The following is a 27,573-nucleotide window of genomic DNA, read 5'->3' as shown; positions in this document are numbered from 1 at the left end:
TCTTCCAGTCTGTGTTTTTTCTCAAGCCCGAGGTGCTGCTCACTGCAGCTGCAGATGGTGTGGCCATAAATTGGCCTTATAATTTTGACTTGGAATGCAAGCTTTCTATGGTCATCCTGGAATGTACCCTTTTTAAGGTCATCCTATTTTGGTGCTTGTGTGTATTGTTGAAGTCATAGAAAGCCATATGTAAGAGGTCTCCTTGGGGGGACTAAGGACCAAGGTCAGACGGTTTAAATTTAGTCTGAATGTTTGCGGCTTGGGAAATAAAATGAGAGTTTAGGAGGACCGTAGGATAAAGCATGATGGGCAGGACACAGAGAGGAGGAGGCAGGGTTGCGTAAACAGAGGAGGAGCTCATAGTGGTGTAGTCCTGTGAGAGTGACTTTGAAATGAGGCGAGGAGGAAGCAGAAGTGGGGGGACTCCACTGTGTTATGGAGATAGAGGGGTGGAGATATTTCATGTATGAGGTCTGAGAAACAAGAAGGCAGAGTCATGGCTGTGAGCTGATAAAGGAGGAGGACCTGTGAAGTGAGCCAAAGAATTTGGGAGACCTTGTAGGTGTGGGTTAGGTCAGGATGTGCCCACAGCTGTGAGAACATTTGGACATAAGGTTGTTACCCCTATTTGCCGTTTAAGTAGTAAAAGTTATGTAAACCTCTTAATGTTAGCCTCTTTGGCCTGAGAGTTTGTTTTAGCCCAAGTGTATCTAAGTGCATCCCAGCCCGGTAATGACTGATTGTTACCCATGTTTTTGAATTAGAAAAGTGAACCATGGGTTGGAAGTGTCATGAATCAGTGGAGAATCATCCTCCTCCAGTGAGGCACAACCAGGAGTCCCATAGGGAGTAGAGTAGTCCCAACAATGAATTCAAAAGTCATGACCAGAGAAGACAAAGGGGAAATCCCGAAGGATGTAGAGGTCCAGAAGGAGTAGAGTAGAGTGGGAGGGATGTTGTGATGTGGTCACAATTTAAGGACAGGCACCCCAAAAGTAGAGTAGAGGGGAGGCTCACCTAGGACCTGACGAGTCTGAAGCCAGTGTTGGATGTTGGCTAGGAATGTCAAGGGTGAGTAGTTCCTAGTTCCAAAAAGAGGGGAGGGGGAAACAGAGAGAGAGAGAAGGAGGAGCAGAGAGGAAAGATCCATAGGCCAGCAGGTACTGGGACTGGGGGACAGACTCCCCAGGAGCCACAGCTGAACCCTGGAGTCACAGCACCAACTGATTGAGTGATTTGTACTCAATGTAGAGTACTGCAGAATAGTAAAGAGAAGAGGCAACTAGATAAGAAAAGACTTCAAGGGGCACAGAGGGAGTCACGAGAAAGAAGGCTTGCAGACAAAGGTTCTGCCTGATTCAGGCTCTGATGAGGAAAGGGCTCTGGGGACTGATATGAGCCGAGTTATTTGTAGGAGTACAGGGGGTTGGGTAAACTTTTACATGCCTCAGATTTTGCATACTTTTGGGAGAGTAAAGCCATAGGGGCTCCTGGGAAGAAGGAGTTGTCCATTATGGAGCACAGCTTTGACCCACTGCCATGATGATTGTGCTGTCTCTTAGAGTGGGGGGGGGTCTAACACTGTCACTCATCCTCAAGCCATCCCCTTCTTCACAAGATAATAAATTCTGAGAGAGGCCTCTTCCTGCTGGGTGCCACCACCGGAAAGCCGTTTGCTTTGCCCGCCCAGGGCAGATAAAGAGAACCAGAAGAAGAACCACCTCTACCTGCCAGGCACTGATACTGGAGGCCCTTTCATCCATGTGCCCAGTATGAGCAGAGAGAGTCAGAAGATATGCCTCTGCACCACCACTGGAAGGTCTTTTCCTCCACACACCCAGTGCAGGCTGAAGGAGACACACAGATACACCTCTGCCTGCTGTGTGCCACCACCAAAAGATCACGATCTTTAGGCACGCATGTGGGCAGAGAGAACCAGAAAATCGACCTTCACATTTAGGGAGCTGCCACCAGAAGGCTCCTTCCTACAGGCAGCCAGCAAGAGCACAGACCCACAGCCAGGTAAGCCCTGTGCATCCATGGCCACCATTTGAGGTCCTTGTTTCCCTCAGGCAGCCATCACCCACTAGCAGAATCAGACAAACACACTCCTATGTGTCTGCCACCATCGTGGGAGGACCAGTGTAGACACTCAGGCTGAGAGAAGCAGCCCCACCTACATACACCCTCTATAATCCGCAAAGCCTCAGTGTAGATGCATAGTTCTGGAGAAGCCCATTCCACACCCTGCTACCTCTCTGTAAATCTGGAATTAGAGGAACCCGGGTGCCTGTCCCATCCCCCTACACTTCCCAGGGGCAACCAATGTGGAAAGTGCCTGGGACCCACAATCAGCTTGTAGGGAGGAACCCAGAAGAATCTCAAGGTGAAGAAGCAAAGGGCAAGCTCAGACCTCTAGCCCACACACAGTAAGTCTGGGAGATGCATTCATGGAATAAATGGAAGTCACACACCTGAAATCTCTGAGAGGAGAACAACTAAGAAAGGAAACAAGTTCATGAGATTGTAAAAGCAGTTAAATCAGAAAGAATGTGTCAGGTAAAAGAAGGAATCACAAACATACTGAAAGAATTGTTCAGCAGGTCTAAAGAAGACATAGACAATAAAGAGGAGCATAGGTAAATGATGGAAACCTTGAATGAATATAGAAAGGACTTATAATGCATGGAACAGATTCAAAGATTCAAAGAGAGATGCAGAGAGATGCAAAATTCAATCAAAAGCTGGCAAAACTGCTTGAAAGACATTGAAGATAAACTTTCAAACCTTTAAGACAGAATGGGCAGCTAGTGATTTTGAAAGGAAAGATCTCTTAAAAACAACATGGAATCAGGAAATAACAACTCAATGGCTGCAAGAGGATGCAAAGAAGCATAATTTAATAGTGATAGGTATCAATGAAGAAGCAGAGGTCAACACAAATGAAATTAAAAGGATATTTACAAAAGTAAGTGAAGAAAGTTTTCCCCGGGAAATGGATCTGTTATGCAGGTAAATGAGGCATACAGGACTCCAACTAGCCATAACCAAAGTAAATCTACACCCAGACATTTAATAACCAAGGTCCCAGAAATTCAGCACAAGAACAAATATTAAAAGCTGTTAGAGAAAAGAGACAGATCACCTATAAAGGAAAACCAATCAGGATCACAGCAGAATAGTCAACACAAACCATCAAGTCAAGAGGAGTTTGGAGTGAAGTGTTTCAAATCCTGAAAGAAAACAATTTCCAACCCAGACTGATCTAGCCACCAAAATCTTTCAAAATTGATGGAAAAATAAGATAATTCCATGATAAAGAACAACTGAAGGAATTCATGACTACCAAACCAACGCTAGAGAGAGTGCTGAAGGATTATTCTAGAGAGAAATAAAGCTGAGCATGGTTCCAGGAACAGCAGCAGAGGAAGATCGCCAAACAAGGCAGGCAATTGAAAGAAAGGGAAAAGTGGAGAGTCAACTACAGGAGGATAGCAGGGCAGAGACAAACCAATGTATGCCAGTTGTAGTCATTAAGGTAGATGGCCTCAGATCAGCAATCAAAAAAAAAAAAACCATAGCAAGAATGGATCAAGAAACCAGATCCATCGATATAGTGTATTCAAGAAACACATTTAACTGGAACAGAAACTCAGACTGAAAATAAAAGCAGAGAAAACAATTGTTCCATGTGAATGGAGACCCCCCCAAAAAATGCAAGATAACTTGCCCATCAACCACAGAATGGATAAGAAAGATATGGTATTTTCATACAGTTGAAACTACCCAGCCATAAAATAGAATAATCTCAAAGCTCCTGTAGGTCAGCGGACGCAACTGGAGATCACATTCATGGCCAAAACAGTTTGAACTCATATGTGTGAACCCTAGCATAAGAAACAGAAGGAGTTAATGGGATACAAAAGCAAAATAGTTAATGTAAGAGCAAAGGGGAGGAAACACCTGGGAGGGAAAGGTGGCAACTTCTGTCAATTTCTTATTGTCTTATCTTGAACTTTTGCATTGTTTACACAATTATGTTAGGTTTGGCTTTGTTCCATCTTGTTTTGTTAGATTTTATGCCATCAGATCATAGGGGCAGCTATATTGAATATAATGGGATATTGTAATCATGATTTCCTATTATATTGCTTTGAAGACTTATATTGCTTTCTTTCATTCATTGGTTTGATTTGGAGATGGAGCCCAGAACAGGCACTGAGGCAGGCACTAAACCATTCCACTTACCACCAAGTGTTGGTGCCAAAATGTGATTCCAAGGGAAAACAGTTGTCTCCTCAAGATGAGACAGTGCTAGCAGGGGAGCTCACCCACATCCCTGGGTGTGAGGTAGGAGCGTCAACTGGAGAAAGGAGCAAAGACCAGGAGCTCCAGGCTCCTAAATACAAAATGTGAGTTTTTCTTCTGCACAAAATACAAAATTGTAAGCTGTTATATGGGCCTCAGAGGATCTTTCATCCACTCTAATTAACCCTTTTTCAAATAGTACTTAGGTTTGCAGTGTGATGTGCCACATTAAAACTGCCACCATTTATACCAACCAGGAAGATCTTTTTCATGTATCTCACACTTTCCAGTTTGTCAAACAGTCACACCCATGTTTCCTGTTTAATTGGTCATTTACATTCTCATTCCCAATTGTGAAGGCTTCTCACTGAGGGAAACGCTACAATAGACAGATTGCTAGCTACTGTCACTTTTACTTCCTCACATTCTGTGATCTGCAGAGTGCTTGAGATTCTTGGGGTGAAGCACCATGAGAAAATAAAGACAAAGCTGGGGTCAGCTGGGGCCCTTACTCTCATGATGGGAGGAAAGAAACTGCCCCTTCACTTAGGGGCATTTATACTTTTAGCATCTTCATGTTATGTGACACTTTGTTGACCCAGAAGTCACTGTTCAGAAGGTCTTGAGGCTAGGTGTTCTCTGGGATGAAGCAGCTTCATTACATGGATTGCCCTGGGTGCTTTTTGTTCTTGTGATGGCCATGCCCAGCCTTACACGAATAGTCAATTTGCAGCTTAAATGGCTCTCAACAGTCACATGCTGTCCAACATACCAAAAATTGTTAAACATGCTCACCATATGCTCAAAATTCAATTACAAAAACAAATGAGTGAATTTCTTATACAATTTACACCTCCTAGTAGGCTTCATTTAGTAGGGTGTATTATTAGCTTTTTAAATCCTACAAAGGATGAAAAGACAATGGCAGAAAGACAGTTAAATCAGGGATAACAAAAAACCTAGGAAGGGTTCTTTGGAAAGATGTTCATACTGGACAGAGGAAGACACACAGCTCAATGTTATTCTGGGGTCAGCCCTATATTTGTGATTTTCCAGAAAGTGTTGAATGGTCTGCCTTGGTACCAGAGCATTCTGTGTGGTTATATGATGGACCCAGACTTAGAGAAATAGTTGATTCCACCTCTCAAGAAAGAGATGCTTAGTCATATGACAGTGATGCCTGACAGACCAGCACAACTAATAGACAATGGAGCTAGATCCCACCTGAGACCAATTAAAGGAATGGACCCAGAATGCCTGGGACATGGTAACTAAAACTAGGAGTCAAAGGTCTGAGGAGGTGACTGAGTGTATAGAGATAACTGAGTTAAAAGCTACACGGAAGAAACTAGTAACACAAAAGTTACTATTATTATTCTTTAGACAAAATAAAATACAAAAATATACATTGTTATATAGAAAATATTTTATTCCTTCCAAATTTTCTTGCAGGCTATCACAGCTAATTGATGTACAACAAAAGATGACAAGTCTATTTATTGTTATAACTTCCAAAATTGTAAAATGCTATTAGAATTCAATTTGGTTAAAAGTATATTTGAATGCAGTCTGATTTTGCAAGATGTTTGTTTGGTCTGTTAAGCTGTGTACTTGTTTCTTTGTTCATCATATCTGTGCACATCTGGAGCAGTAGTCAGGCTTCCTTCACTCTTGGCTGTAGGATTTGAGTGCCTAGATAGCTGAACACTCTGAATCCAATTCTGAGGGATAAATTCTCTAGATAACTGTACCATGCTTTTCCTCTGAAAACAAAGTCTTTCTCTTTTGCAGTTTCGAGGCTGCAAAGTTTGGAAACTGGCTGCTTCCTTTGATGCCCTCAGGCCATCTGTTTTATTCTCCTGTTGCTTCTCAGCATTCAAAATCTCTACTGTAGCTTTGCAGTTCACAGTTTTAGTGAAGCTTTCTTAGGGACCAAACTCAGCATTTTGAATCATGTCTCTAGACTGTTTGTTGTTCATGTTCAACATAAATCTGGCTAAAAGCCCCCAATGTAGCCATGCTACCACCTCAATATTAGACTCCCTTGAAATTTCTTCTGCCACATTAATTAGTCCTGTGCCCTTAGTCTCAGTTTCAGGGAAAGTCTCTATACATCAGCAAAATGCAGACAAACTTTTTCCCAAGCCATAACACACATGGTCCTAAATCAAAAAACCAATGCAGTCCTTTCCAGCAGAAACGTTCTGAGCCTGGTTGTTACTAATATGATTTCTATCATCCTTCTGGTCTTTGGGACTTTTCCCAGAATTTCCCATACAGAACAGCTTAAGGCATTCCAGCTCTTTTTCAGCCAGGATCTCTGAAACTTTCCAATTTCTTTCCACAAGCCATCACCCAAATCTCCTGAACCACAGGGTCAGGTATTCTTATAGCAGTGAACCAACTTGTATGGTGTCAACTCTAGTATCACTTAGGTTTTTTTTCTCACTGCTGATACAAAATACATGATACCTGATATTAAAGGAGGAAAAGCTTCTTTACCTCACTGTTTCTGGAGGTTTTAGTCCATAATGAGCTGGCTTCAAGTCAGGGTGGCATTGCAGATGTGCAACAAGGTCATGGTGGCATAAGACAGCAACAACAAGGGGGGGTGTCTTAGTCACTTTATGCTCATTGCTGAGACAAAATACCTGAAGTCCAAACTGGGGAAAGGAAAGGCTTATTTCTTACAGCTTTTGGAGGTTTCGGTCCATACTCAGTTGGCTCCAAGACAGGCGGGCATGGCTGGGCTGCAGTTTATGGTGGCCACAAACAGCAAACAGGAACTAGCAAAGAGAAAGACACACCTTTTTCCTGCCATCACATCACATCCTGGCTCCACCCCTATGTGGGTGGAGCACTGACATAATCAACCCAAGCACTAGACAATGAACAAATAACAAATGCACAATTGAAACTCTTGAGGGCTGGGGGACACAGACATAAAGGATGACATTCCACCCCTGGCCCCCAGGACTCATGTACATCCTTTATATAAAAGACATTTAGTCCACCTCCAAGAGTTGCCAAAATCCTAACAGCTTCAGCATTGCTGAAGAGTCCAAGTCCAAAGTCTCCTCCAAGATCTATGGCAAGCTCTTAACTGTAACCCCTGTACAAATGAAACAAGGTTAAACATTTCTGAAATGCAAAGGCACAAGATAAACACCACCATTACAACGTTTACAAACAGGGGAATATAAAGTAGTGGAAACAAAGCAAGTCCAATATCCAGCAGGGCAAACATTAAGTCCTAGAGTTCCACACTCAGCATCTGAAGCAATCTCCTTGCAAGCTCCAAAAGGCTTGGGTGATTCCACCCTCAGGGCACCTCTGGCAATTTCAACTTCCACAGCTTTTCTCTTAAATCTTCTCTGCTCACTTTTTGCAGCTTCCCTTAGATCATCCACATTCCTGGCTTTTCCAAACTTCTGGGGTATCCACTGCACCTTTGGCTTAACCTTTATGTCTTCACAAATTGCCCTCTCAGGGGCACACTGCTTGGCCTCCCAGGCCCTTTGCAATCAAGCTGGAAGCCTTCTTACCCTCAGAATTTGTGCATTTTCCTTGTACCTAAAATCAGCACCTTATGGATGCCGCCAAGGTTTGCTGCTAGCTGAAGCAGTGGCCAGGCTTTTCTCTCTCTTGGCTGTAGGGGTTAGTTGCCTGGATTGCAGGGCTCTGTTTACGTGATTGTGATGAAAAGCTTCTCTGTGTTGCTGCCATTCTGGAACCTCACGTGGCCTCTGTCACCATTCTGGAGCATGGCACTCTGCAGCATTTTCCTCTAAGCAAAATTTTTTATCTTTGCTATGAGGCTGCACAGGGTGGGGACCTGTTTCCTGGGATGCCCTGGGGCCATCTTTCTTATCTCTCTGTTTCTCCTCAGGAATCAAAATCTCAACTCTGTCTTTACAATCCACACCCTTCCTGGAATCTTCCTTCGGGCCAAACTCACAATATTGGAAATTATCCTGCTGGGCTCTTTGCTCCTGATTTGAAACATAAAGCTGGCTAAAAGCCCCCAACAATAGCCATGCCACAGCCTCAATGTTTGATTGCTTTTTAATTTCTTTTTCAAGATTAATCAGTCCATTGCCCTTTGTCTCAGTCTCAGGCAAAGTCTCTGGGCAGGAGCAAAATGCAGACAAACTTTCTGCCAAGCCATAACACACATCATGTGGAGTCCAACAACCAATGCAGTCCTTTCCAGCAGAAACCTTCCAAGCCTGGTCTTTACCATGAGGCTTTCTATCATCAGCCTTCTGGTCTCCTGAGCTCTGACCAGAATCTCCTCTACAGAAGAGCCTAAGCTGCTCCAGCTCTATGCATCCAGGCGACATGTCCACACCTTTCCAAACTCCGCCCACAAGCCATTTCCAAAGCCTCTCGAAAAACATGGTCAGGTATAGTCACAGCAAATGACCCCACTCCTCGGTACCAAATTTCTGTCTTAGTCACTTTATGCTCATTGCTGAGACAAAATACCTGAAGTCCAAACTGGGGAAAGGAAAGGTTTATTTCTTACAGCTTTTGGAGGTTTCGGTCCATACTCAGTTGGCTCCAAGACAGGTGGGCATGGCTGGGCTGCAGTTTATGGTGGCCACAAACAGCAAACAGGAGCTAGCAAAGAGAAAGACACACCTTCTTCCTGCCATTACATCACATCCTGGCTCCACCCCTATGTGGGTGGAGCACTGACATAATCAACCCAAGCACTAGACAATGAACAAATAACAAATGCACAATTCAAACTCTTGAGGGCTGGGGGACACAGACATAAACCATGACAGGGGGTCAAGCTTGTTTTCCTCCCTTATGTTATGGGAGCCACCACCCTAGAGCAGGTATAGCTGTCATACCCCTAACCTAAGCACTAGACAGTGAACCAATCACTAAAGATTCAGCCAGGTGTCTAAACTCTGTTCCTCAATGCCACATGCGACTTTGGGGGGCATCTGTATACATACATACAGCCCGTTTCCTCTGTTGATAGTGATTTCAGATGAGATCGAGCACACACAGGATGATGTGGCTATAAGACCATGGTGATGATGGAGGCACAATGGGTTTTAATACTCATGAAATCCAATTTTCTTTCTTGCCTTGTGCTGTTGATGTCGTAGTCAGCACAATATAGCTAATCCTAATGTAGACTTTATCCCATATTTTTTGTAAGAGTTTTTTAATTTGAATTTGTATAGTCAGGGCTTTGACCCATTTTGAGTATGCTACTTTCTAAGGTTCACACTTCATACCTGTGCATGTGGATATCTTATTCCCAATAGAATGGTTTTGCCAAATTTCCTGAAAATCACTTGACCATATGCAATCATGGATTGTATTCTGTGAAGCATATAGTGTGGGAAGAGCATTGTTAGAAGATTCCTTTGCTGGATGAAGTCCTAGAATAGACATATACAAACCTAGATACTATACTTACTCACCTCTCAGATGAATGCTAGTCTATTCTCCTAAGCTACAGATGCTTATGGTTCTTTGCCTTTTTCCCTATCCCTGCTCCTTTGCCTATTGCTTCTTCTCCTATTGCTTCTTTCCCTCCTCCCACACATTTCCCTCTTCCTCTCCCATCTTCTCATTTCATTTTTTTTCTGTTGATGGGGCGACACAAGGGATTGAACTCATGACCTTGCACTTGAAAGGCAGACACTTTTATACCACTGAGCTAAACCTCCAGTCCTGTCATTTAGTTTCTACTAGGAGTTGATCTCACAGACTTCACATGCTTCTATATCTCCAGTAATTTTTCATCTCTTAGTTTGAGACACTGTCCCAAAATGCTAGGATTGTAGGTGTGGGTCATACCCAGTACACAACTTTTTTCTCTGCTGAATGATAATCACTACTGTAACACAATGAGTAATATGGTACTATGAATAAAGAGTTTTCAGCTCTACTAAAATCTTGTGAGACCACTGATGTGGAGGTGGACTATTCCTCACTTAAATACCTGGATGACCCCTTTGATGGCTCTCTTTGAATACAGAACAATTTTCTCCATTTGGATAAATGTGACCCTTTCTTCATGTGCCAATGTGTCCAGAGCTGGCTAAGCTATTTCCTTTTACCTTCAATTGGCTGTAAGGTACTGTGTGTAATGTTAGAAGCCAAGGGACAGTCAACTGCTTCCCCATCTCAGTGTCTCTCTCTATGGTTGAGCCTAGCAGAATGTCAGAGCCAACACTGGAGGACTGTCAACTGGATTGAGCCTTGATATAAGAGGCTATGATTTTCCAGGACATGAAAGTTTACATATCATAAAATTAAACAGCAGCCTCCTAAACATTGATTGGTACCTCAATTGTGTTATGAAGACTGGTCTTTCTTCATAGGCTTTTCTCTGAATACTGCAGAGGTGCTTTCTGGCCTCCCGGCTAGCTCAGCTCATAGTACTAACACAATGCCCACCGTTCTCACAGTCACTCATCCTTAGCCACTCCCTTCACGAATTAGTAAAATTCATATTAGGCCCTTGATCATCGCCTTTGTTCCCTGAACCCTCTTTTGGCCTGGACTCAGGATCTCTTTCTTAGGTGCCCTTCAGTATAAATATGTTTTAGTGTCTTTGTTCTTGCTGTGAGTTGCACTGGAGTTGGTAGATTGGAATTAACTGTTAAAGAGATGGGGCTGAAGGCCTGTTTCCTAGGCTACAAGCAGAGGACTTCTTTCTCATCTGGTTTTAAAAAAAAAGAAGTAACCCTCCATGATTCCAATACATTTTCCATGGATACTTAGCCTAGGTACAGTTTAAGGGTCAGAAAGAATCATTTATCCATGCTCCCCACTTTTTGGTCTTGCCACTTTTGCTGTTTTCCACTGCCATGAACCATTGCCCTCTACCATGCCACTTTGCCTTGGAGCCAGCCAAGTGTGCACTGAAACTTCCACAAATTGTGATGTAAATAAGCCTTTCCTTCCTGCTTTTCGGGAACTGGCTATTTTGTCTCAACAATAAGAGAAAAGTAACCAACACAGGAGTCCTCTGACATTCCATAAGAAGTTTAGAAATCATGCTTCTGTTTCTGTAAAAAATAGTGCTTGAATGTTGATGGGAGTTGTATTAACTGTGCAGATCATTTTGGGATATGGAACACAAGGAATACTTTATCCCATTCTATGAGCAATAAAAAATTCTTTCATGGATGCATTCTTCTTTAATTTCTTCATTTTAACTCCTAAAATCTTTATGGGCATTTTCATTAATTTCATTCAGCAATGTTTTAGTTTTCCCTGTGTACATCCATGGATTATTTACATGCCAAATTTCGTTCTTTTTGATGTTATGTGTTTGTTTATTTTTATTTTAAAGGGGGTAAAATTAAACAGAACAAAACAGAACAAAATAGAATATAAGAAACATAAATTTTGAAGCTAGACAACCTGAGATCTTCACTATTTATCATATTGTCTCTTGTTTTCTTCCAAATAGTTGCCCATGTCTTCACATACAGAGAATTCATACAAAACAACATAGTATGAAACTGATCTGAACAGAATGAGGAAGGTGTTTTGGGTCTTCAAAACCAGACAATAGGGAAGTCACTAATGGCTGTCGTAGAGTCTCTCATTCTCTTCAAAATAGCTATCCATACTTCCATGTATATTGAAGCTCAACAAAACAAAACAGGCTAAAAAACACCATTAATTAGAACAAACCAAAACAGGGGTAAAAGTATTTGCCTTCAAAGAGAAGGTAGAAGGAAATCCCCCCTATTTGCTACATTGCCTATGGTTAGCCTCTCAAGGGATGTCCAGAGCACTGGCTCCCACTTACTAACAGGGGATGGTGGGGAATGTGTGATGTTTGATTCTCAGTCCTCACAGCTGCTCACCAGCGGGGAGGGGTTGCTTGGTTACTCAGCACTCCAGGTCCTACAATGGCATGGGTCCCAGTAAAATCCAGTGGCTCCTGTCCTGGACCACCACAGCCTGCCATGCTCACAGCCACTCACCAGGAGAGGAAGGGTTGCTTCCAGCTGTTTCTCTCTAATGAATTGACCATTTCCCAGCCAACCACTGGGAAATGGTCAATTCATTTGGCATGGTAGAGGGCAATGGTTCATGGCAGTGGAAAACAGCAAAAGTGGCAAGACCAAAAAGTGGGGAGCATGGAGAAATGATTCTTTCTGACCCTTAAACTGTACCTAGGCTAAGTATCCATGGAAAATGTATTGGAATCATGGAGGGTTCTGAAATAGCCAACAGACTATTTTTTTTTTAAATTTTATTTAAGGAGAAAAAAGAAAAAAAAAACAGAAAAAGGGTACAAGTTATACAGACTGCCAGAAAAAATAAACAGTAGGAAATCACTAGTTAATTACATATTGTCACCTTAGAAATAGTTGTTGAAGTTACAAAATTAAAGCATATAGAGGGGACTTTCAAACAGTGAGACTGCAAACAGTTTTGTTCAATGATCCAACAATCTCAGTAATATGGTTATCTATCTTATACACATATATATGCAGTTATTTATCTTTTAGCGAACTTTCTTTTCCTTTCTTTTGTACAATGACAATTATACATTTTGGGTTTTATTACTCCCACAGTTCTTATTACTTTTTTTTGAAGAAAGTAAAACCAAATGTGACCTACCAGGACAGAGTCATTCAAATAAAAAAGATGGACATAATACATAAAGTAAAAACAAAATATAAGGTGATCAACAATGGTTGCCATACTGCTTCTTGCTATCTTAAGAAGAATTGCCTAAATCATCAGTTATAATAAAATTGAACAAAACTGTAAAGAATAAGACCAATAAAACCAAAACATTGGAGACATTAGAGGACTTCAAAAGAAGATAATTGTCAACCAGAATGGGCATCACAATGAATCTTATTGTCTTCATAGTTGTTGCCTATACTTTGAAACTTGGTACTATCAAGCATAACAGAATAGAGAAAAATCAGTCAAAACAAGATGGTGAGAGCAATACAGAGTTTCAAATCAAGTTAATAGGAAATCAAAGTGGGTTACTATAATATATCCTGCTATTTTTATTTATTTTATCCTTAATTAAAAAGATAAAAATGAAAAAGTAGATAATAAAAAAAGAGATTGAGATAAAAAAGAGGGCATAACAACAAAACAGCACAGGTCAAAACATAGCCATTTAAGCAAAATAGTGTTTCACCACAAGATAATCTTGACATCAAAGTAGTTACCGTAGTGTCTCTTTCCTTAAAATCTTTGCATAACTTCGTATACTGTAGCATCAAACGTATCAAGACAATGTAAAGCTGTTCAAGAGAATGACAGTATTACAGGGTATTTAGAATCAACTAATAGAATATGAACAATGGTTTCTGTATAATCTCCTTGTGTATAAAAGTTTTTGTTTATATTATCATATATAATAAAATCCAATAAGATACAACACATTAAAACTGATGGAGACAGAAGAACAAAAAGCTTGATGGGACTTCAAAACAAGAGGATATTGAATCAGCACTACCTATTATGATGTCTTGTTTTCTCCAAAATGGCTGTTCCTAACATCCAACCTTTTCTGCCTCATTTCTGTTGAGCTCTTTTTCTGTCATTAGTTGTCAGTTTGTCCTCTTCATTTTGCTTTCTGCTCCATTTATTGTGGCCGCTCTGCCAGTGTTCCTGGAATCTTGGTATTTTTCATTTTTAGAATATACTGCAGTAATCTCTGTAGAGTTGAATTGGTGGTTGCAAATTCCCCTAGTTCCTCTTTATCTTGGAAGCACTTTGTTTTTCCATCAATTTCTAGGGACATTTGTGCAGGATATATCAATCTTGGCTTGAAGTTATTATCTTTCAAAGCTTGAACTATTTCCCTCCACGTTCTTCATGATTTGATGGTTTGTGCCGAGAAGTCTTCTGTAATTCTGATGGGTGTTCCCTTGTAAGTGATCTGTTTCTTGTCTTTGATATCTTTAAATATTCTGTTCTTATATTGGATTTCTGGAATTTTGATTATTATATGCCTGGGTGTTGCTCTGTTTGGGGTGTAGGTGGCTGGGGTCCTGTACGCCTCCTATATCTGAGTATCTTTACCTTTTGCTAACTTAGGGAAATTCTCCTGGATTATTTCTGTGAATAGCTTTTGTAGTTCATTTGTTTGAGTCCCTAATTCTTCTTTTATGTTCTTAATTCTTAAGTTATTGATCCTCTTATCATCTTCTAGTCTTTGTATTATTGCTGTTTGTTTTCTAGTTATTTTTAAGAAGTTTTTCATTTTATGCTCCCACCTTACAAATCTGTCCTCCAGTTCTGATAATCTATCTGTAGTTTCTTTCAAGCTGTTATGCCAGCTTTCAATAGAGTTTTTAGTTTCCTGGTAATCTCTTTGAACCTACTTCACGTATTCTATGTTTTCTCTATTTTCTCCATCAAATAGTTCTCCCCTTTTTTTCTGTTCTTCCATTCCACCATCTGTTTTTTCTTGGGGGGGGACTTAGGATTTCTCTAACTATTTAACTTATTTCTTGCTTTATTTCATTAAATACTTCATTTTTGAACTCATCTATGAGGCTCTGGAGATACCTTTTTATTTCTATAGGTGCCGTGTTTGATATTGCATGTTTTCTATCTTCATTCTCTTTTGCATTTACCTTTCATGCATCAGTGTTCTCAGGATTGGGGACTGAGGACCCTTTCTTGTTGCTCCCTTTTCCCATACTTTTTGTTCCTTCCATACAAGCGTATGTAGAAGGCCTCAGTTTTTTTTCCCCTTTGTCTGTTACAGTTTGTTTGAATCCGCTGGCTAGCTGTTCCCTCCCACTGCATTGTACTAGGGAGACACAGACCTGGGCAGCCTCTGCTGGGCCTGTCCCTCCAGGTCAACCTGCTGAATGCTTCACTGCTAGGGTGCACTGCCAGGCACAGGGACCTGATTTGGGCTAGCCTACTGGATCTTAGTCCACGGCATCACCAGGCCAAGCACTCCCCACCACTCGCGCTTGGGAGGGGAATATGCGACTAAAGTCACTGCAGGGCCCTATTCCAGCTAGTCTGCTCATTCCCAGAATGTCCTCTGTTGGAGCCTCCTAGTCTATGAAAGGGTCCCCATTTCTCTCACTCACCGCAGGTCAATGCAGGGCTCCCTGCCAGTCCTGCTCTCAACTCCATTTGGTTGGCTGATTCCAGCTCTCAGATCTTTCGTGTGTCTCTCTCCCTGCTGTGTGGATTGGGACGCAGTACCGGCAGCAGGAAATTCAAATCTCGGCTTCCAATGGCAGGGGATCCAGCTTCCGCACTGAGATTTTATCTTTCCTGTTATAGCATCAGGATTACATTTCCAGTTGGTTTCTCTCAGCTTAGTTTGTTCCTGGGTCGGCAGGGTACATCTCCCCTCATGTAGGACTTCTCACAAGGCACTGCTCCTGGATTCTAAACTGGTAATCTCAGAAAGCCTCCATGGCTGCTGTTATTTGTCTGCCATGTTCTCCCCTTTGTCTGCCATGTTCTTCCCAATAGCCAACAGACTATTGCAAGACATATCTTTAGGCTCCTGCTGGAAACCAACAGCATTGGGAAGTTGCAGGCCTTGATTCAGGGCTAGTTGATGCTATTTGAAGTGGGATTGTTTTTGCAGTTTCATTTTCAGTGGCTACACTTGAACTCAGATCATATTCTTTCAGTCTCCTGAGATTACTGGTGTGTGAGATTGACTCTAATAATTTGTGTTTTATTGTTGACAAAGTCAGCTGTTCCTAACCATTTCCATCGGTGTATCAGTATATTGCTATTTATCTGTGTTACACCTGAGTACATTACACACATTAACATAGAAGTATAACTTTATGTATTTGTTTTCAGTTGTATAGGAGTACAAATGAGGAATAACAAAGCAAGAACTGTATGGTGCTTACTTTTACATTTGCCTCAGTTCTTACCTTGTCCAATGTTATCTCATCTGTGGTTCCCAGTCACTGTTTAATGTAATTTCATTTCATCCTGCAGATTTCCTTCTGTAACATATTCCAAGGTAGGCAGGGAAGCTGATTATGAAATCCCTCAAGATTTGTTTCACTCGCAGTGTCTTGACCTCTCCTTCATTTGTCAATGGATACTTCGGTACATAGAGAAAATTTAGTTGATAGTCTATTTACTGTACTTTCGGTACTGAAATATGTCATCATGTAGTCTTTTGATTGCCATCCTCAGTAGTGAGAACCTAGTTGTTACTCTGGCATTTGCCCACATGAGATAAGTCACTTATTTATTATATTCAGAATTCTTACTGCATTTCTTCTTAGCCCAAATTAGCCAGAGGTATCCCCTCCCACTGTAAGTCCCAGCCCACTGGGCTCTTAACTACTGGACTACAATTCCCAGAGGGCACTGTGCACCCTAGCAGACTACATGTTCCAGAGGACTCAGGGAGCAGGCTGAGATAAAATCCCGCCTTGAGAGGCTTCACCTCTGCATCCTTCTAGTGCAGCCCCACAGCTTGGGTCTCTGAGCACCACCCTCCTCCAGGACAAGGCGACCTGAGTGGCATAGCAAGAAGCGTCTACCCAGGAGATGGCAAGAAGGTGGGCAGCAGCTTCATCCCCCTCAGGCCTAGCTCAGTCCTTAGGTCCAGGTATTTCCTTCCATAGCTACAAATCACCGTCCTACACAGTATTCGTTTTTCCGAAACAGAAAGGAAATGTACCCTAAACAATGCATCTCCGCTGTCACAAACACAGTTTTCTATAAAGAAGTGTATTTTTCTCATGGAGCATGCAGTTTGGGAAACATTTTCAAAGCTTGGCATGGTGGCACTCGTACACAGTACTCATGTCCAAGATAGAAAGACAAGATTAGTGCTGTGAGTTCAAGGCCAGCCTGAATTGTACAGGGAGATCCTGTCTACAAAACCATTAAATTAAGAAGAAAGTCTCATGACTCACCACCGTGTTATTGTTTTTGTGCTGAAGGCGGAAGGCACAGCTGTGAGAGGGAGCTTTCAGGGCACTGTGGTCCGCAGAAGAGTCTAGGAAAGAGAAACTAGCGCAGTGGTTGCAGCAAGAGGTCTTGTGTTTCCAGGAGGGAACTCTGGAAAGAGCTTGTCCAAACTGGAATTGTGCCAGGGACCTGCCCATGACGCTCAGCTACCTGTGTGAGGGTTGTGGTCCACAATGAAATAAAAGACAAAATTAGGAATGCATAAGGGGGACTGTGAGGTCAGTGTTTAGTATGTTTTCAGAAGTTGCCAAACCAATTATAGATGGGGTAGGGGAGTTATGTAAAATCCAGGAACCACACAGTGACACTGAAGGCCTTACTGTCACTACACTTTTAATTTGATCTCCCATCTAAAGGACTGTGGTCTCTAGAAGACTCATTTGTGTTTGATGCTTGGTGTCTATTACATGCTTTATCTATTAAGCCTGGTCTGTCGTTGGTTTTTCTCCAATTACGTATAAAGTGAGCTGTGTGGATGGTGAGAGGGAGGACAGCAGAGGAGACAGCCACACTGGCGGTGAGCATTGCTAGAGAAGCTATAGGAGGACTAATGGGCCAATCAGTTCTTTAGTTCTGTGTACAAGGTGACTGTCTAGGCGCTGTCAAATACGTCACATCAGAGTGTGAGACCAAGGTTCAGTTAGATTAAGTGATATTGATACTCCTGGCAGATGTCCCAGGACCATTAAACACCTACCAGTAACTGTTCTTGCTTGAGTGTTGCAAGTGACTTAATGTATGTAAGAGAATTTTGATTCTTTTTTTGCATAAAAAAAATCACTGCATGCTGGGGATTAACTTATAGATGCCTGCCTGGCAAGTGCAAGATTGTGAGTTAGATCTCTGGTACAAAAAAAAAAAACTAACTGCTTTCATTGTGGTGATCCTTAAGTATTAGCTATGAAGTACAGTATCTTGAGCAAGTCAGCATTAGGAGACTGAATTGGAGGAAACCTGAGTTTAAAGCTCACTCTCTGGTAGAGCAGCCTCAAAGAACTCTTTAAAATTAAAATTTAAACATATTAAACATTGCATTCCTCAGTCACACATTTCTCTTTAGGCCACCCCAAACCATATGCAGTGTTGAAATGTCACAGTGGCCAGCAGTAATCATATTGGACAGTACACATAAGAAACAATTCCAGTATTCTAAAATGACAGTTTATTAGAGAGTCTTGGTGTAGTTGGCCTCTGGAATGTGGAATGGCTACCTATGGAATTTGTTCTGTTTGCATTTCTGGCTGGCAAGTGCTGACTTCACCAGGACAAGGATTCATGTGACTTTTTCGAGTTATGAATCAGCCTTGTATTACAGATGCATTTCTCCACACTGAGGTCACCACAGGCAGTTGATCCTTACTGCTGGGGCCTGTAGGAATATCTTCAGTCTTCCTCATCACTAGCACACCATCAAGGACTTTTTCACGCTCCATGCTTCCCATCCAGCTGTCCCACTTGGAGCAGGTGATAAAGAGTTGACATCATTTGTACTGAGACTACTATTTGCCATGGAGCTGAGGATCTGAGTCTCAGATTTTAACCTGCAAATGGGCTCTTGTACATACTGGCAATTCCAGTACCATCTCCATTAACAAAATCTTGACCTTGAATCATGAAATCTTTTATGCCCCTGTGGAAGGTATTTTCCTTATACCCTCTTGGAGCCCCATCTTTTGTGAAATTTTCCAGTGCAGAACTGCCTGAAGTTCTTGGCTGTCTTCAGCATGACATCTTCAAACATTTCTATCTTTATGCAGACAACTTTGTGGCCACCGACACTGACATGAAAGAACAACACAGGGCTTATGGGGACTATATTAGCCATTGCCATGACTCTGACCCAGAAGCATGAGTCCAGAGAAGCTTTATTCTAGATTGTAGATCTGTACAGGGATATATAAGGACTGTAAAAACATATTGAAACTTTCTGGCTGCCACTCTGTTTAGCCACCATATTAACAGTGTCCTTAGTGGGGCACATATGACCATGTATTTGACCCCCACAATATAAGACAGGGAAAGGTTCCTCACAGTAGTTCGTTGAGCCCCAGGTTTGCCATATTCAAAGGCTGGGAATAGGTGTGCTAAATCCCTCTGCCTATTGGGAAAGGTCTCCTTTAGGAGTACGGGTGTCAGTGCGGTTGATCCGGAGTGACTCAACCTGTGAATACTTGAGACATTTGGGAACATTTGATTTCTGAGGCATAAAAATGGTTGTGGAGGCTGCAGTGCAATACAGTGCTGCAGAGTTGAGGGGGAGCGAGCCAGAGGCCCTGGCAGAGCTCTGTTTCCTCCAGGAGGGAGAAACAGGTTTAGGTTGCACCACAGCTGATGGTCCCTGCTCTGTGAGTTATCAGAGAGTGCTATGGCGATCATGGTGGGTCCAGGCCACGTGGCCAGGACTTGGAATTGAGAAGCCAAGTTGAAGGCGTCTTTCTCCACTAATGCCAGGTGAAAGGGGAATTGTCTTCCCAGGGTGTCATCACCTGTGTGATAGGTGAAGAGCAACATTCAGGTCTGATATGGGCCTAGTCAGGTGTCAGTGCTAAAGCCACTTCCCCAGTGTTTGGAGAAAGTGAACCAGTGGAGAGGCTGCAACAGGGATGAAAGAGGCTGTCACTGAAGCATTTTGGTGTGTTTTAGGAATACCGGATCATTTTTGCAGAAATAGTTCTTGTCCCCTTTTTAGGTTCCTGCTCGGTGAGATCTGTGAGCCCCAGATTGGTCTGTCCCTGGGGGAATCCAGCACTGTGCATTGTCACCAAAAGTAGATGTTATGGGAGTTCTGTAACAGTGCAGTGTGCTTGACACATAATGTGTTCAACACATGTTAATTCTGTCAAATCCAGATCTTTTCCTCTGTGTGAATTTTTCCCTCAAAAAGAAAGAGTAGGGCAGCAGGAATAGGTAGGGTAGAGGGCATGGGTACCTAGGTGGGATTTGAGCAGAATTCTAGCTCAGAGGGCATCAGCAAGATGTGAGCGTTGTGAAGAGCAGAGGTGTGCTCTCTGGAAAGGAGGTTTCCTTAAACCGGGGGCCTTTGTGCTCTGTCTACCGAGCAGATTCTCTCCTATGAACCAGAGTGGTAGTAACAGACACAACCGTCCATCTGTTAGGTGCGTAGCGTCTGTGTGACTTGCCCAGTGCTGCCATAGCACGCAGAGCAGGCTGTGCTCCCAGCTGCCCTGAAAGAGCAAGGGTGAAAGGGGAGGAGGACGGAAAGTTGGGCTCCTGACCCTGTACTCTTCGCTTTTCACTGTGACTGAGCTACAGAGGGTTTCCCACTTCGGCTTTTGGTTAAAAACCAAGGGATCCAGTGGGCTAGTGGCTGTGCTCTGGCCCAGGGGCTGTGTGGTGGATTTTAGATTTGAAGTAGCTTAGGAGGTCCAATGCTGAAACGCATGGATCCTAACTATTTCAGAAAGTCAGTGCTGCAGTCTGCAGGGCTGGAGTGGGCAGTGACGGGTGTTGGCCATGAGGCTGAGCTCAGACTTCTCCCCTCCATTCTTCACCATTAGATGAGGTCGTGGGCTTATGAGTGGTATGAACCATGTCATTACTGATAGTGACCACCTGGTCAAGGTGTAGGGGAAAGAGAAAAGCCTGTTATGTCCCAATCAGTCATGCTGCTGACTGAGGTGCACCAAATTTAAATAGGGATGGTGGGCTGAGGAACCGCTGCCTAGGAGAGTTGGGGGCACTCTGGTGCTCGTCGACTGGTGCATTGCATACTTCATGTACTGCTTGGATGTGGGGAGAAACTGCACAGAAACACCGTCTGAGGAGTCCAGGAGCTGCAGGTGTGGCCAGAGTCAGGGCCCCTGAGCATGACCTGCTCCTCCTATGACTATGAATTGTTCCTGACCTGGAAACCCCTCCGCAACCTCCTGTTGTGCCCTAAAAGTCTCTTTGCTCCATCCACTCGCCTCCCCTTCTCTAGCCAGAGGACCTACTGTGTATCTACTGTGACACATAGTCACTAGACCGTCCTGGGTTTTGCATTGTTGTTGGTTAAATTATTTTTAAGTTGACTGGGCTCCTCAGAGGAATCCGCAGATGAGGCTTTCAAAGAAGAGGCTTGCAAGAAGAGCACAGGCTCCTCCATGGAAGGTCGAATAGAATGTGAGCTGAAATGAGGAGTCAAGAAGTTTACCTCTCGCTGGGCGTACTGGTGCACACCCATAATCCCAGCCCTCAGAAGACTAAGATAAGACAATCTTTGTAATTTTGAGACCAGCCTGGTGTACAAAGTGAGCTCGAGGCAGCCTGAACTACATAGTGAGAGTGTGTGTCAAAAAGAAAAAGGAAAAAAAAATCTTACATCTGTCCCAGCAAGGCATTGCTTAAATCAAAGGTAAAAGTAACTTGAACTGCCGTGGGTGTGGCCCACAGGGTCTTGTCTCCTAAGGGAAGAACCCTATGGTGCTCATGGAGGAGGCCTGAGGTGAGCACGGCTCAGGGCTGAGACCCTTCATTGGTAGTATGAGAACAGGTCTTAGTTTCTGTCCTCGAGGGTGGTGCGGTTGAGGTTCCCCATGTGTGAGTGCACTTGTGTGCTTCGCTTGGTAAATAGGCACACACTGATCTGTCTGTCTGTGGCCTGCTCAGAGAGGCCACAAAGCAACTGAAGCTGCTGGAGGTGGTTTTGAGAATCCTTGGACAACACTTAATCCCTGTTGGGCAGCAACATTCTCTACAGAGTGTGCAAAACAGTCTTACCGCAGTGTGACAAACCATCGTATGTCACCAAATCTGCTGGTTTGGTCTGTCAGCTCCCTGGCGTCTGCTTTTCACTATGCTTCTTGGAGCAGTGATACACCATGGGTTATTATTGAAACCCACATAACCAGTTGTCTAGTGCCACGGAGCTCTTCCCAGGACCCTCCCTGCCCTGTGTATCAATAAGAAGAGGCAGAAGGGTCAAGGACCTGTGGAACTCATCTGATCTGGTCCTTCTCTATACCCTCTGGTTGCAAAATGAACACAGAGGTTGTTATGCAATGCAGGAAAAAGGGCAGGATTAGCTGCTTTATAAGAGGACAGCTGGCCAGTTCCAATATTAAGGGAGTGGTAGAGTGTGTTCTGTGTGTCTAGCTGCCCAGAGTGGTAAAAGCTCCTTTTGTTCAGAGCAACGCGGTTGTTGCTGGGCAGCCATGGGCCTGCTGACTGGGGATGCACTGTTCTCTGTGGCAGTGGCGGTAGCCATCTTCCTGCTCCTGGTGGACCTGATGCACAGACGCCAACGCTGGGCAGCTCGTTACCCGCCAGGCCCTGTGCCTGTGCCTGGGCTGGGCAACCTACTGCAGGTGGACTTCGAGAACATGGCATACTCCTGCGACAAGGTGGGGGAGCTGGTGATAGACAGCAGCAAAGGTCAGGAGACCCCTGTAGTAATAGTGGTGCTCAAGGCTACATGCTGGACAAGGACATGGTTTTATCTGAGAAGGGAAGTAGAGGATCTGTCCTGGGGAGGACTCCACCTGGGCAGATAACACTGCACTTTCCATAATGAGAGGAGTGGGGGGACAAAGTAGAAATTGGGCAGGAGGGGTTAGTGTGACTGGCATCCAACTTGATGGATCAGAATTTTCATAGGACCTGAGACCATTCTGGTGAGAGCAGAGACTTGAGGCTGGGGAAACAGTGCAAAGGAGTCCTAAGCAGCACCGGAATATAGAAATTGATGTTGAAAGAAGTTCTATCTCTAGCATCAAATCCTTTGTATGTCATGGGGTCCCAGTCTTCTCTGGTTCTATCTGTGAACCTGAGTTTCCTTATCTGAGGAACCAGAGAGGATAAGACCCTGCTTGCACATTTCACTGACGTTTTCTGCCCTCTGCTCAGGCACTAGCTGGGCTGTCAGATCGGGTGTAAGGTGGTTGTTCTGAATGTAAGAAATGTGGCCGGAGCCTCCAGACGCTAGGTGTTGGGCAGGGGTTGGCTCAGAGTGCTGGTGTAGCAAGAATGAGGCCACGAGTGCCCTCATCACTCCCATAAAGAAAAAGGAGAAGAAAACAGCGAACAGAAAAGAGAAGGAAATAGACCTGGTCTTTGCACTGCTTGAAGTGGGTCTCTGTGTCTTGGCAGTGAGGCTGGGACACACATTAAGGTAGGAGCCCCAACATCACAGGTGCCCTGTCCCTCCACCTCCAGCTGCGACATCAGTTTGGGGACGTATTCAGCCTGCAGTTTGTCTGGACTCCAGTCGTTGTGGTCAATGGGCTGTTGGCTGTGCGGGAGGCTCTGGTGAACCACAGCACGGATACCTCAGATCGGCCCACACTGCCCACCAATGCACTACTGGGCTTTGGACCAAAAGCCCAAGGTAAATGTCAATAGGTCACAGATGACATCAGAGTATAACCTTGGGGCTAGTGACAGGTAGACAAGACTTATTGTGCATGGTAATATGTTCAAGGGACGATGGAAATCTTTGTCTTCTGGCTATGAAGTCAGAAAAGGAGCTGTTGCATGGTGGTAGAAACAAAGTTTGTGTCAGATCAGCAGCCAAGAGTGAGGGAAGGATGCATGGGCCCAGGTTAGTACTTTCTGGTCCTGACTCGAGCTCCCCATTCCAGGGGTTGTTGGAGCCTACAATGGACCTGCCTGGCGTGAGCAGCGACGCTTCTCTGTGTCTAGCCTGCGCAATTTCGGCCTGAGGAAGAAGTCCCTGGAGCAGTGGGTGACCGAGGAGGCCGCCTGCCTGTGTGCTGCTTTCACCAACCATGCTGGTGGGTGATGGGTTCAGGGACACAAGATAAGGACTGCGTCAGAAGGGATAGGGAGAAAAGCAAACAGCAGGGCCTTCATTTCTGTTCCCAGGACAGCCCTTTTGCCCCAAAGCCCTGCTGAACAAAGCAGTGTGCAATGTGATCTCCTCCCTCATCTATGCACGCCGCTTCGACTATGATGACCCGATGGTCCTCAGGCTCTTAGAGTTCCTGGAAGAGACCTTGAGGGAGAACAGCAGCTTGAAGATTCAGGTGCGGGGTTCAGAGGGCTCTACAGGGACAGCGTCCTGTATAAGGGTTCTGAGAGGATAACTTGCCTGCAAGAGGGATGTGAAGAAAGCATCAGGGAGGATCAGTGCAGGAAGAAAGGTCTGTGGTGGCAAATCAGACAGTAGTAATGGGAGAGGTGTTTGAGATTCCAGGCTGCAGAGAAGAGTAGAGCCTGTATCCATGTTGGAAAGTTACCCAATCTCATGAGGTTTCCACGGTAGGAGTTTCTTGGGGCAGCTCAGCAGCAGGAGAGAGTTTTGCTGCTGGCACAGTGGAGGGATCGGGGCAAAGGTGTGCAGCACCAGTTCTTAGGTCACCATGGAGGAGGCTGGCACCTGTGAGTCTGGAGCACAGGAAGCACCCAGGCCGCCTCCATACTGTTACAGGTATTGAACTCAATACCACTGCTCCTTCGAATCCCATGTGTGGCTGCCAAAGTCCTGTCTGCACAGAGGTCCTTCATTGCCTTGAATGACAAGCTGTTGGCTGAGCACAACACAGGCTGGGCCCCAGACCAGCCTCCCCGAGATCTGACTGATGCTTTCCTGACAGAGATGCATAAGGTGAGAGTGGGCTGTGAGAAGGGATCAGGGTCTGTGAGCCAAGTGTTCTGGGAGGTGTGAGGCCACGTGGGGCCTCAGCATCTCCCAGAGACCCAGCACCTGTGCTGAGGGGTGGTGCATGGGGACATTTGAATCATCCCTCCCCTTTTCACTGAGGCCAACCTCTCTGCCTCTCTCAGGCCCAGGGGAACTCAGAGAGCAGCTTCAATGATGAGAACCTTCGTCTACTCGTATCTGACTTATTTGGTGCAGGAATGGTGACCACATCAGTCACATTGTCCTGGGCTCTGCTCCTCATGATCCTACACCCGGATGTGCAGCGTGAGCTGGGCTCAGATGGATGGGAACTCAAGGGAGGGGAAGTGGGCACAGCTGATCTGGGAAACTCATGGTTCCCAGCCTCAGCTGCCAAGGCACATGAAATGTGATGTTCAGCTCAGCTGGACACAGCACTTAATGCAGGCATGGAGATTGTCAGAGTCCAGTCTCCAGGGACTGACCTGCATGGGGATACTTGTCTGTTCAGGCCATGTCCAAGAGGAGATCGATGAAGTGATAGGACAGGGGCGGTGCCCAGAGATGGCGGACCAGGCCCACATGCCCCTCACCAATGCTGTGATTCATGAGGTGCAGCGCTTTGCAGACATCGTCCCAATGGGTGTTCCCCACATGACATCTCGTGACACTGAGGTGCAAGGCTTCCTCATCCCCAAGGTAGGCCTGGTCCCTCCTTTCCTCGCATGGCCACTGCCAGATGTAGCCAGGAATTGTTCTGCTACCTGGGCCCCGTTACCATTGGTGCTGCCAGGCCCAGCCTGTGTGAGTGGTGTTGCACCCAGTGCTGCCCTGTGCCCGCTGATCCCCCAGGGTAATCAGAGGATGAATTAACCCAAATGAGGAGTTGTTGGAGGATCCTATGTCCATGGGGAATAATGTGACTATGGGCGCCCTCAGGATCCCTGTCCTGTGGCCTTGCCATGTGCTCATGAATGGTCCTGAGAAGTTTCTGGATTAAAGTATATTTGAGAGGCTCCATATGACTTTGTACCCCACCAGACTGTGTGTACCTCATAGAGTGTGCTTGTGGTTATTAAGTGTCAGGATTCCTGTGTCGTGTATCTCAAGCCACATTCATGCTGTGTGTCTCTGCCAGGGGACAATGCTTTTCACCAATCTGTCGTCTGTGCTGAAGGATGAGACTGTCTGGGAGAAGCCCCTGCATTTCCACCCTGGACACTTTCTGGATGCTGAGGGCCGCTTTGTGAAACGTGAGGCCTTCATGCCATTCTCCGCAGGTGATTGTAGTGGACCATCTTTTCTCTCCCCTTCCTGGGTGTTAAAGTGGGAAGAGGTTTAGGATGGAGTCTCATTGATCCCTGCCCCACCCACAGGCCCCCGCATATGCCTTGGGGAGCCCCTGGCCCGCATGGAGCTCTTCTTGTTCTTCACCTCCCTGCTGCAGCGCTTCAGCTTCTCGGTGCCTGAAGGGCAGCCTCGGCCCAGTGACCGTGGTGCGCCTTACCTCGTAGTGCTTCCATCCCCCTACCAGCTCTGTGCTGTGCTTCGGTAGAGGATGCACCATGCCCCACTGTACCCTAGATAAGTTACAATAAACCCATCTGTGACTCGCCTGGTATTTGTATTGACTCCTCCTTACTTAAAGCCCACATGTGATGCTTTCATCCACGTGTCTAAAGCCAGTCCTGATTCCTGGCCTCCATGTCACCCATGGTGTCAGCCAAGACAGGCTGCTGAGTTGGTGGCAAACCCTAAGCAGCAGTCTGAGCTCCATGAGTGTCAAGTAGGTGCTGAGTGTTAAGGGGTTTCTCTCAGGAATAAATACTATCCCTGAAAGGGGATTAGATGATGGAGATTCCCAGTGTCCCCCTCAGGTGAGTAGCTAGAAATACAATAGACATGCCAATGTTCTTATACTGGTTGTTAAGGTTTATTACAGTGACACAATACACATGCAATTCAGCAGCACTGAAAGGCACAGCCTTGGGTTACAGGAAGTCAGATACAAGATTCAGCAGTGCTATCTGAGGAGAGCACCCAGATGGTCAGTTCTCCGAACTACATGGTGTGCCTGACACAATGGGCACTCCTTACCAGGAAACAGTCCAGCCATGGTGTCCGGAGGTTTTCTTGAGGTGCATACCATAGGCACAGTGCACTGACATGGCCGACCTCAGCAACTCAGTTTACATTCACTCTGGGTCATATTGAAGCAGTTCAGGGCCCACTTAGGCCAGGCTGCTGGTATAAATGCTGAGGTTTGCTCACAGCTCCTCCAGGATCATCTCAGGAGGAATCTGTGAAAGCCTTAGGGAAAGCTTCCCTGCTGCCCACCATGATTCAATCGCTTGCTCTGGCACATGCAGGGTTTAATGCAGGGGCCTCCCATGGTGATTAAGGCACAGTCCTGCCCCGGACTTCTGCAGCAAAGTGCTCGCAGTCATATGAGTATCCTTATGACTTCATTTCTTCATGGAATGACACCTAGCAAACCTTAGCATCATCCTCTACTACTTTTTTTCTTTTTTGCTCATGCTGAGGGTCAAACTCTAAACTTTGTGTGCAGTCAGCAGATGCTCTGCTAGTGAGCTCCACTTCAGCCTCAACTTACCCATTTTCCAGTGTTCTTTGCAGTGGTGTCAGATGTATTAATAATGGACCAAGACTTTGCTCACTGACCATCCGCAGCTGTCTTCACCATGGAAAACTAAAGCCCTCAGCTCCTCACACAGCAGTGC

General features: G+C 44.8%; 1 protein-coding gene and 1 pseudogene across 1 annotated transcript; one reads left to right on the top strand and one right to left on the bottom strand.

Moving 5' to 3' along the window:
- Positions 1 to 19,078, bottom strand: part of LOC100721708 (peptidyl-prolyl cis-trans isomerase H-like) — a 63,487-nt pseudogene extending 44,409 nt beyond the window's left edge.
- Positions 19,079 to 22,358: 3,280 nt separating this feature from the next.
- On the top strand, positions 22,359 to 26,453 carry Cyp2d16 (cytochrome P450 2D16; the record flags this gene model as incomplete). Its single annotated transcript, NM_001173036.1, is given in 9 exon segments — positions 22,359 to 22,595; positions 23,407 to 23,578; positions 23,832 to 23,984; positions 24,076 to 24,236; positions 24,641 to 24,817; positions 24,997 to 25,138; positions 25,344 to 25,531; positions 25,971 to 26,112; positions 26,209 to 26,453. Coding segments are annotated over 9 exon segments (1,503 nt in total). The 3' UTR covers positions 26,388 to 26,453.
- Between the last annotated feature and the right edge of the window lie 1,120 nt (positions 26,454 to 27,573).

Source organism: Cavia porcellus, unplaced genomic scaffold (assembly GCF_034190915.1).
Source record: "Cavia porcellus strain 051 isolate PalLab524CR breed Dunkin Hartley unplaced genomic scaffold, mCavPor4.1 scaffold_40, whole genome shotgun sequence".
In the NCBI taxonomy this organism is placed as follows: Eukaryota; Metazoa; Chordata; class Mammalia; order Rodentia; family Caviidae; genus Cavia; species Cavia porcellus.
This window is presented reverse-complemented; position numbering and strand designations above follow the sequence as displayed.